Source organism: Rousettus aegyptiacus, unplaced genomic scaffold (assembly GCF_014176215.1).
Source record: "Rousettus aegyptiacus isolate mRouAeg1 unplaced genomic scaffold, mRouAeg1.p scaffold_m13_p_2, whole genome shotgun sequence".
Lineage (NCBI taxonomy): Eukaryota > Metazoa > Chordata > Mammalia > Chiroptera > Pteropodidae > Rousettus > Rousettus aegyptiacus.
Window position 1 is genome coordinate 139,993,960 of NW_023416295.1, and position 12,017 is coordinate 140,005,976.

Here is a 12,017-nt window from a genome sequence, read left to right on the forward strand (position 1 = left end):
CATATAGTGCTATCCAACTCTCCAGCAAAATTTAAGAATGAGAAGAAACTTTCTTGACACTCTTAAAGGCCGATCCAATTGTTTTAGCTTTTGAATGTAACAAACTGTCAGCCTCATTGCATAAGAAAAGATCAAGGATTAAATACACTTCAAAGAAAAACAATAGCTTTCAGAAGAAAAGAAAGAGAGTTTAAGGAAAATTTATGCTATTATTTCCAGTGCTGTATTTATACAACAGATAAGCAGGCAACATTAGCTGGGATTGTTGCAGTGTGTAGGAGGTTAATCTGATTCAATATAAGGACTATTGTATTGGAGGTTTTAACTCATTAGAACCTCATATAAGTCTATATTCTGTCTGGTTCTCTGCCTTCCCTGCCTCTTGAAATAAAATCAAGTCAAAGCAGTTGACTCCCAAAGTCGCTGATTTGCTATAACAAACAAAACACATTTGAACAGGGAGCTAGTAAATTAAGTTTTCCCAAGGTTTTCAGACTCTGCAGTTCCTTTATATTAGAGAACAAATAATTATCTCTGAAAATAAAGCATACAAACTTCATCTTTCTTTCATTAAAATCATGTTTCTTTCATCAAAATCATTTTTCCCTTTTTTAGAACAGGCATTTCTTTCATGTTGGTACATTTCTAATCTAATTCATCTACTTGTATCCTCCTGCCAAAATAACCTCTTAAAAAGATTACAAAGAGGGGAGATGATAAACGATAAATGGAGAAAATGTGAAAAGTTGATACATATTCTTAATAATGTGTAGAAATGTCAAAGCAGAGCATTCGGTTGTTAGTTCAAATAAGTGTTCGCTTCAAATAAATATATAAATCATGTAGAAATTCATAAACTATTTTCTTTCCTAGGTACAAACCAAAATGACATACAGAGAAATTGCTCAAACTGATAAAAAAAAAAAAGTAGCATAAATGAAATGAACAAAAGGTAACCAGTTTATTTACTGGAAAGAATTATGCATTACACCATATTCAGTTGGTAACATTAACCAAGATAAGAATCAATATATTGGTTTCAGTTATTTTCTTAGCACTGGAGTACCTTTTCCAACCATTGAGTGGATGATCAGATTACACAAATGCAAGCACATAGATGGATTCTCCCATGAGACAGTCATTTAGGAATGTCCACAAAAAAATAATAATTTTTAAAGGACAAACAATAATAAATTCATAAGGATTTTTTTTAATTTAAAATAAATGCACATGTCTTTGAGAACATGTTTCCTTTGAAATTTGAATTTTTAAAAAATAATTAGCCAAAAGAGTTTCTTAGGTCTTTAAGTCATGTTTTCATATGGTATTATCATTAGGTGGAAATGCTTCACATAATTTAACCCCCAAAAGCATAACAAAATTGCAATTAAATGTAGGAATACCAGAATCTTTACAACGATAATCATATAGTGTACAAATCGGGGTTGGACATTCATTACACAAATATTAATACTTGGAAGAAATGCAGTATCAGATTTATGTATGGTTCATTACATGTGCATAATCATGCAAATAAAAACACTGAGTAGATTACAAAAAATGTCATAAAAGATTTTCAAAGAATTATTTAATAGACTCTAACAGTCAAACCATTGAGCTTAAAAATTTTGTGGCAATAATGTTAAAATCATTTACTTCCTCTTAAGATTTGGTACACAATCATACTATGAATTCAAACAACAAAATGCTTCATCTGTATCTCAGTAATTATCAAATAATGATTTGTCAACAAAATGACATTTCTCTTTATAATTCTCTGATCTTTATTTTAAAACTACTTTTTAAAAAGAAAGACATAGTCACACTAAAATGCATCAAATTTTCTTCTCAGTGTTTTCATTAGAGAACCATGATGATCAGAGAATTCTGAAAGAAAAAAAAGTTAAAATGTGTTCTCAACCAATGTTATACAGCAATTAAACTCTGATCACAGAAATTATCTGGCTCAACAGTTTATCTAAACTTTACTTTAAATAGGACAAATTTTAAATAATTCCAGAGGAAGAGTATAAAAATACACTGAGGATTAGAGCCATGCATTTCAATATGGAAAGGAGATCAGATATAGGTACCAATCTCCTTACATTCCTAATGGACAAATCACAGAAAAATAAGACTTCTATAGTGTTCATATTATGAATATGGGAAAGCTTACATGATGCGAAATATCTCATGCAAACATTTTACACAGCATTCTTGTATGCACTCACACCCTTACACTAAAGGCAGTTAGTTGCTGCTCTTCTTTATAAGTAGGGTATTATTTCTGAAAAACCTGCAATTGAGGAATCTATTTTAATAATAAATATCCATTTCTGTGATATTTTGAGGATGGAAGAGATGTCTAAATGAAATCTTTCAGATGTTATTATAACAGAATCAGACTACAAATGCAATATACTAGGGTCAATGGCAGTTAGCATTTAAATAAAAATAAATTTAATTACAGACACAACTCATCTGAGGGAATTATTACAGACAATGGAAAAGATCACTCAGGAGGCTAGGTTGGTCTTGTATATCCATAGAAATTGATTTTAAGGTAAAAATTACGCCGATAATAACACTGATCATACTACCTACCACAACTCCAGTTCAACAGCTTTTTGAAGAATTATGTTCCATTTATGTAAAAACATTCTTATAAATTTTGCAATCTTAAATACAACAACTATTTTCAGATTACTCTGGTTTATAAACAAACAAAAAGTCAGAGGGCACATTTTAAAATTGTAAACCTTATACTAAGAGTTTCTTTTGAATCTAGTCCTACTTTATATCTACAATATTAATGCATTTGTGGCATCTTTCGGTTGAAACCAGCACAGTTGCTTACCGGAAATCAGTGTCCCCTGATGTGTCTTTCTGAGAGACAGATTATGTCTTTTGGCTGATTGATTATAATGATTATACATTAAGCTTGCCATTCTAAACCTAGTAGAAAATACATTTCACTTCTTTTTCATCGTTTGTAATTACCACTTGAGAATTATAGAGGATTTCGTTTAATGCAGAATACCAGAAAATGTTCACAGTTATAGTCTTCTTGACCGATGCTTCATGCTTGTTTAAAACAGAACAACTTAAGCTGTTCCAGAATATTTTCCAGAGCAAGGAAAAAGCAAATAATTTAGATTGATGATTCTTTTAAGAAAACAAGGTTTGAGGGGGATTTACCCCTCTAAGGGATTGCATACCACCTATTTCTGAAGTATTCTTGAGGCTGTTGGTTTCTCTCTCACTGCTTAGACTCTGACAACTGAGGCTTTTTATAGTAAATTACTACAATCTGGACAGCTTCAAAGATATTATGAAATGCAGCTGCAAGAAAAAAATACCAAAAATCATGTTTTACTTTTTACCAAATATTTTGGAAAAATTAAGATTGCTATCCTATTTTCAAGGATTAAAATATTTATGACTAAACAATAACTTTACGTTTAAAAAAAATCATTGGATTACAAAATTCTAGAATGATAATACATTATCGGATCTTGCCACTTAATCCTTACTAGACAACTAATAGCATTCAATTAAAAAATCAAATCTTCCTTATACTTATCCATTTCAGTGATTGATTTTCTACTGCTAAGAATCTCTTTCCTAGAAATTAATATAAATCCTTCACACTGAAGACTTTGTTTTTCTTATTCGGGTTTTAGTTCTGATATGTATAGCTGGCACTAATGGTTTATTAAATTTTCTTGAGATCACTAGTATACCTTTTTCCTTAGGCTAAAGTATAATCTTTCTAAATCGGTCTTTTCTTATTTAATAACTTTGTTTTCTCAAAGTTATCCAAATCCCTCTTATCAAGACAAAACTGAATACATGAAAGGGATGTGATGAATTAGGAGCCTGGAAAGTTTAATCTGAGGGTCCTGTGAGCCCCTGCGCACTTAGGCCCAAAACAGTGTATTGCTCCTTTTTATTTTCTGTTCTAATGAAGTAAAACCCTCAGTAAGAAAGAGCACTTCTGCATGCTAATCTTTTCAGTTTGGGAATTGTGCTTACTTTTTAAAAACGACCAGGTAACCTTGCTAACCAGTCTTGCTAGTTACTTTTAATCTTTATCCACTGTTTGCAATAATTAGCCAGTGTTTTATTGTATTTCTGCGATCCTTTCCGCCCCACTATTCATCTTCAGCTGGTCTTACTGAGGTTTGTTCTTTTGGATTTTCACTAGTTTTTCAGTTTTTCAGTTTCCTTTTGAATCCTCAAGTTTCTTTACAGGCATTGATGTTTAGCAATGCTACACATATTCATTCATTTTAAATGCCTATAAATATAGATTTGGCTCCATTTAAACGGTACTAAATGATGCCACAGTGTAAATGCATGGAATTCTCTTGTATTGCTTAGGGACTATTATCTAATTTTGTGCTGAAAATTAGACATTTATTTCCAAGTTTCTATATCTTCTTGTCAAAGTTTTGCTAAAATTAAAGTTTTTATAGAATTGATATTTCTAAATGATTTCCCACTCTGTTAACATAAAGGAACTGAAATAAAACTCATACATAATAGACTTCAAAAACTTTATATTGGAATAAATATGTTCTCTGTGACTCAGCCTTTCATCAGGTCATAAACACAGAGTGAGGGAGCAAAAATGCAGTAGTATGCTGTCAGTAAGCATTACTGCCCTATAGTTACACAGAGACAAACTTACTGCTGAATTCCCTGTACCGCCAACAAAATTAATGAGGCAATATAGGAAGATGTTCTGAGGTACTTTTTAAAAAGGCAGATTTTTCCCTCAGGTACAGTAAGTTTTCACTAAAAATCAACTTTGTAGCTATGCTACTTCTCAAGTCCAAACACATGATGCCTGAAGAAGAAATAACAAAGATAAAAAGGAAGGAAGGAAGGAAGGAAGGAAGGAAGGAAGGAAGGAAGGAAGGAAGCAAGCAAGGAAGGAAAGAAGGAAGGAAGGAAGGAAAAAATAAAGCAGAGGCGTGTGTGTGTGGTGGGGGGCAGTGTCCTTTAATTGAACTCTAATATAATCCACACTGTCTCATTAATACTGTACTAGGCAGATACAACGCCAATAAAATTAAGATGTTTAGAAACAGCAAGGCAATGCAGGTAGGAAAGGACAGAAGGTTAGGCAGTTGTGGCCAAGACTTAATGAAGATTTGTTTCTGTACTTTAACCTGAATCCCTATTTAAGGTGAAGATCTCCAAGTATTCCAAGTTGCATAATAAATGACACCATTGAAAATAGCACTCATATATGAAACTCAAAACCTCTTGGTTGCTTTGGTAATAGTGAACACTAAACTAATAGGTGTATGACTGATGAAAGCTCCTGCACTGTGCTTTATGACTTTACTGACTGGCTGCCATCTTTGATGAACCATTTCTTAATGTCCCTCCCTCCTCCACTCAATAAGCTCAGTGGCTCTAACTAGATCTCCACTGTTAGAGCCCTGCATTGTTAACTTTCTTTCATGTGAACAGTGAGGACTCTTTTTGTTTTAAAAAGCAGTTACAGATATCATTACATGAAAAGGTCAAACTGTTATGGTTTTAAATAAGTTAAGGCTACCTGACTAGACAAGGAATCAAGACTAGGAGCATTTGTGTGGGCAGCACTGGATAGTTAAGGAGCCCAAGAGTGTTAGACCTTTCAGCTCAATTAGCTGTTTTCCTTGTTTGTCAGATTATGTGCAAAAGAAATTTTGCTATGAAAATCCACTGCCTTAAATCAAGTCAAAAAAGTTACCCAGCAGAATATGTAAATTAACTAGGAATATGTATTAATCTCAATATGTATAATGATTGTAGGCACCTGAGTGTTTGTCAAAAGTAGACAATGAGCTAAGGTTTATTATCTATTGTTTTTTTGGCAAGGAAGATTCATTATGAAAAAAACAACAACGAAACACATTTTTAATCAAAATTTGAACACTTTCTGGTAAATTCATTAACTGAAGGCTAACTTACATCTATCTATCTATCTATTTTTTCCATTTATACCTGGTACCTTTTAGCAGGAAAGACTCATAATAGGACCCTGAATTTGGGAGAAGTAAAAAAAAAGTTCTGGTCAGTAAATAAACACACCATTTTTTTCCTTCATGTTATTTTGCATTCTTTAACGTTATCACACACACACACACGCGCGTGCACGGACACACACACACACACACACACACACACACACACACACGGGAGCAGCACCAGTGCATCTACTTGTCTGCAATTTTAAAAAATTAAAGATGCCGTCGAAAGTTGAATAAGTCAATGACTCTTAACATAGTCTCTTTCTTAGATTTACTTAATGTCCAGTGAAGAATTCTGGTAAAAAAAGAAAAAACCCCAGCAGTTTATGAGCTATTGATTAGAAAATAAGTGCATAAACAATGTAAGTGTAGCAGCAAAATAGTTATTGTTAACATTCTGATGCACCTCATTTATCATTTTGTGCAAGAAAAATGACCAGCCTGGCCAATTCTAGGTTTCAAACTAAATTAAAACTCATAATTAATTGAGCAAATTATGCTTATTTAAAAATAAATGAATTAATAAGTTCACCTCTCACAGAAATGAATTTTGTAGACATAAATCATGTGGCAAATAAAAGACAAAATAAATATCAATGACGAAAAAATATTGGAATCAACTTCCATAGCTGAATGTGAAATATGAGAAAAGATGATTTTACAGTCTATGTATTTTACATTGTCTTAGGTCTCTCTTATGCTATCGAGGTAAAGCCAGCCATTTGAAATACATGTGTCCTGTTTTGTTTTTTGTTTACAGAAACTGCAGTCATTTAACAGAACTGTAGCCATTTGATTGCAGAGTTTATCTGTGACTTAGAGAAACCAAAAACCATTGTATCACACTGGAGTCTGTGCATTGTGTTATTCTTCTCAACTTCCTTTCATCTTCCAAAATGATGGGCACGAATCCCATCATACATCTAACGACCGAGAAGAAAACACCCGCTGGATCGTGGGCAGTATCCTGGGTGTGGCTACGAAATGTTCACCCCAGGTGTTCGTCGACAGGAGATGAAGACTAGGGGTAAGGAGGCTTGGAGAGACAGTGGAGAGGGGAGCACTGCGAGCTGGAATGTGGCTGCTCGTCAGGGAGAGCTCCGTCAGGACTGAAAATGAGAAACAGGCACATCAGCAAGAAACACATTTACAAGGGGCCAGGCATACGTGTAGGGTTAGACAGACACATTATTTTCACAGAAATTAACAAAAAACAAACAGAAAGAAATTTTGCATGGAAAATTATTCAAATTTAAAGCATGCCAATTCTCTCCTCTGAGCATACTTTGAAAAGAAAAAAAGAAAAAGAAAAGAAAAAAGAAAAAGAAAGCATGCCAAGACAACTGTGGCTTTTCAAAACCACGCACAAAAAGGAAAAGTAAGACCTGTTAGGGAAATGACATGTAAACTCTTCCTTGAAATTGCTTTTTTCAATCTTTGCACTCCATCTCCTTCCCTTAGGTGTCTGGGTTAGCTGCAAGGTTTCTTTAAATCAATTCTTCTCAAACTTTAATGTGTACATCAACCACCTGGGGTGCTTGGTAAAACGCAGATTCTGGTTCCATGGATCTGAGGTGGGCCCTGAGAAGCTGCATTTCTAACAAGCTTCTGGTGCTGGACCAAGGCTTTAGAGGATTCTAAATTAGTTCTCTGGTAGATCTGAATTCAATAGGATAAGTAATTTGCCAGGGGAATCCTAATATGCTTTAGCTTGGTAGTTTAAGTAAGACTGAAGAGTTAAGACATATTCTTTTTGTTAAGTAGACCCCTGAGAGTCTCTGGTTTAAATAAACACAAAACACTCAGGCTCATCAATGTGGTGAGAAATAATCCTGAAGAATAAGAAAGCAAACCTATTGAATTTCCTAAGGTAAAATTGAAAATCCCATTTGGGTTCAGACCTTTTGAAATCTAATGAGAGAGAAATCCTACTATGTGTGTGGATTTTTGTTTTATTGATTGGCATTTTCCTAAAACTCTGCTTTCTACGCTTATATCATGAATTCAGTACCATTGAATTCATTTCTGCCAAAGGTAGTGTTTGAGAAAACTATTTAAGGTTTATTATTATTATTTATTTATATAAACATAGTTTTATGGGTCGTTGGTTTTTTGTTTGTTTGAGTTTTTTTTTTTTTTTTTTGCTACTGTTACCACTGAACTCATTTAAAATTAGCATTAAAATTTTCATCTTTGGAACTGAAATTATCCTTTATGTATATCTCTCGAATTTCAATACAAAATCATAATTATATAAAATATGATCTGCTTGAGGTCTCTCTTCCCAAAGTCTTTGAACTCTATAAATTTAGTTTAAAAGGAGACATGCTCTTGTGTATGTTAGAAAAAATTTTCCTATCTATTTTTAAAACATGGTAGGTAAACATGAGAGATCTGGAGCTTTAACAAAAGGACCAAGAAAATACTGCATGGAAAGATTCTTCCTCTACCCTCCAGACAGGGTCAGATGGCCCAGGAAACAGCAGCAGACAGACCTTCGCACAGACCCAACAGGGTTTCTTCCCATTAAATATTCATAATCTAGAATCAGTTTCTGTTCGGGGGATTAAACATGTTATTCAACATAAATTATGGCAAGTAGTATAAGAAGAATAGGTTTTTGAAGACTGCATGTAGTTCAATACTCTTATTGATAAAGGAAGACAAGGAGCAACAGCTGAAACACAGGCGAGGGCTCCCTTGGCCCGATACCTTGACGTGATGCATTCGTGATCATTAAAAGTTTCTTTCAAGGTGAGGGGATTAAAAAATGCAGATTGGCAGCTACGAAATCGTCAGGGGAATGTAAATTACAGCATAGGGAATAGGACCAGTAGTACTGTAATAATTAAGTATAGTGTCAGGTGGGTTAGACTTATCAGGGGGATCATGTCATAGGTTATATAAACATCTAACCACTATGTGTTATACTTGCAACAAATATAATATTTAATGTCAACTGTAATTGAAAAATAAGTTTTTTCCATGATTTCAGATTTCTTATGTAAAGTGAGTATAAATATTTTATATTATAGTATTACTTTTCAAATTTGCATAAAATGCAATCACGCTGTATATTATATGAGAGAAGCATATTTCTGGCTTAAAGATTAAGAAATTATTTCTCAAATGTAAATATTTGATATGTTTTAATCATTTCAGAAATAGGATGAATTCAGTTTCAGCTCTGATTCCTAAATATCTTTAAGGGCTCTTCTATCATTTAACCTATACAATTCAAGAGCTTACTTTGTGTAGGTAAAACCATGTTGTGAACAGTAGGCCTGGGAACTATTACTGGGATATAAAATGGGTATATGTTCAGAATGTTTTTCCCCCCTAAGCAAGCAAGTTGTTGAGGAGAAGTGCTAAATACCAAACCTCTCTATATATTTAAATATTGCATCCCAGGCTGCAACACCTTGGGCATCCCTTTCACATCATTTCTATTATCTATAAACAACTTACTCCACAATGGAATTGGTCTGTATAAAGTGCATATGAGTTGATATTTTTAAATATGAGAAAATGCTTTTATTCGAAACCATAGACCTAAAAAGTTACTTGGATATATGTATAAACTGTAGGATATGTATAAACTGTAGGAAGTTAAACCATTTTTAAAGTGAGAAACAGAGGTAGAACACCTGATCTGAAATCATTCAACATGCTTAGCACGTTTTGTTTCTCGTTAAACAAACATTCCTTTTCGATTCAGGGATAAAGTGCCAACATGGGTAATTTAAATACTCTTCTGACTTCGCTCCTCACAGCATAACTAAAGGGTGGGGTGCTGTGTGTTTGCTGGTGGTTAGAATGGGTGCCAGAGTCACTGAGCTCAGTTGCTTTCAGGATGGGTGATTGTGGACACGTCATGTTACCTCCCCAAACTTCGGTTTCCTCATTTTAAAATGGGTGTAATAACTGTGCTTACCTTATGGGGGTTGTGATGACTAACAAGTGTAAAGAATTTAAGTTGTAAACAGTAAGAATTCAAAGGTGGGCTATGTGTTAACTTTTCTGCCAGAAAGAAGTGAAAAGGGCAAGGAGGATGTTAAAAACAATCCATCTGGCAGCGGGCATGGATGGGAAGGAAGCCGCTCATAATCCCGGTGACTCTGAAGAGGACAGACAGCCTTTTCAGCTCTGCGTTTATTTTATCATTTCTCTGTGCGGACCACAAGGGGGGACCATAGAAACCTATTCTGGGCCATGCTATATTCATGTGGGCGGAAACCAGAAACAGTTTGAATTCATTAAATTGCTTTTCTTTAAAGTAAATCATCCATGTGGAGGTAGCAAGCAATATAAAGTCAGTTTTTTCAGAAGATATGAAATTGGGGCAGGTAACTGTTTCGTCAAACTGGTTCTCCAATAAAAGAAAGGTGAAATGAAGTTAAAAATATTCTCCACCAGCCTTTCCACTCTTTGTCCAAGCAAATGAGAAAGTCTACAAAGGAGCCAGTGGGTCTTTGACCTGAGGAAAGGTTAATAGCCATAATAGGTATAGAGAGCACACAATGGGGCCAGGTCTGTGCCTCACTCCCTGCCTTACTTCCTAAGTGAAAAAATGCAATTTGAGCCAGCAAAAGCAACTTTCTAAGATTACACAACTGGTAGGTGTCAGAGGTGGAATTCAAACCCAAGCAGCCTGACTCCTGAGCTCCTTTACTCATTCCTGGAAACAACAGTTCTGAATACCTGTCATGTGCCTGTCGCCATCCCAGGCCCTCGGGGGAAGAGGGGGGAGAGTTTGATGGAGAACAGACTATAGGTTTAAGAGTCCATGTTCTTCACCACTACACACATAAATCCCAATGAGATGGGTTCGAACACTTATAATTACATTTAATTACTTATATAATTGAAATTACTCTATAGCTGGTTCCTGTTATAAAATGGCATTTGTATGTTTTTAAAGAACTCTCCCAAAGTAAAAACCCTGTTGCTGGAAGTGATGGAAATGGCAGGCTGAGACACTGATCAGGGGACACTGGCTTGGGGCCTATTTAATCATGTACTTTTCCTGCAAACTCACTGTCTCACATAGACAGCTGGCTACATAACGGCCTCAGAGATCAAGTCACATGGGGGCTTTGGCTGCTGCTGTGTTTCTGGGCAGCACTGTGGCTCCACAGCTCTCGGGCTAACCCATGACCCCATGCAGTCTACTACTGACATCCATTCCTCAGACACACGTGGAAATACGTTTGGGCCTGCCCCTACTCAGAAGAAGCCCTTGCCCTGGTAGGAGAACAACAGATACATTAAAATGAGGAAAGAACGATAAGCAGGTACAAAAGCCACACCAGGTTTTAAAACTTTGGGATCATCAGAAGAAGCCAGTTAACTGGAGATGAAGTATTACAGGAAGATGATGAGGTCCTAATGGGGTGCTCTGATGCTGTGTGGAAATTCACCCAGGATGGAGAGTGATTTCATGATGGATTTGCAAAGCCTTCAACGGAATGTAAATTGACAGCAAACTCTCTAGTTTAGTGTCCAGGAAGTATGTAAACCTGCCTTTAAAATTTTTCCAGTTACTTTCACACAGAGGGCTCTACCACTGCATATATTCTTTTTCTGAATGCCAATTATAAATTTTTCCCCACCTTTCAATTTCAGTTTTAATGAGGGTCTTTGAATAGACAGAAAACAGAAACACTTTCATAAAGTTGTCTTGGAATAGACATTAGATGTGCTTTATATCCTTCCTGATTATTTGCCTGAGAATGATATTCTAAGGACAAAATACAAACAAGTGAAAACACAAGCCACACATCCTAACGATTCCAGGTTTTCTATTTTGGAAGGTAATGAAACACTGAACTAATCCAAATATTCACTCACACCGGTGAGTAAACCTTTAGTCTGCCCAATAGCAGCCAGGAAAATAAACTCTTAACTCTCTCGGAATCCCAAGAGCACATATGGACCTCAAGCATCCAATGCGTGTTTGAGTCACCCACCTTTCAAATAAAATGTAGC

At 35.1% G+C, this 12,017-nt stretch overlaps 1 protein-coding gene across 5 annotated transcripts in view; it reads right to left on the reverse strand.

Annotated features, from left to right (window-relative positions):
- Nucleotides 1-937: 937 nt before the first annotated feature.
- Nucleotides 938-12,017, reverse strand: part of BICD1 (BICD cargo adaptor 1) — a 163,697-nt gene continuing 152,617 nt past the window's right edge. For 4 of the 5 annotated variants that reach the window (XM_036236671.1, XM_016131360.2, XM_016131357.2 and 1 more), the window contains one exon: nt 938-7,138. In XM_036236671.1, the coding sequence (XP_036092564.1) occupies nt 6,945-7,138 (194 nt within the window). In that variant the 3' untranslated portion in view covers nt 938-6,944. The remainder of the gene's footprint in view (nt 7,139-12,017) is intronic. The other variant, XM_016131362.2, reaches the window with a different exon arrangement.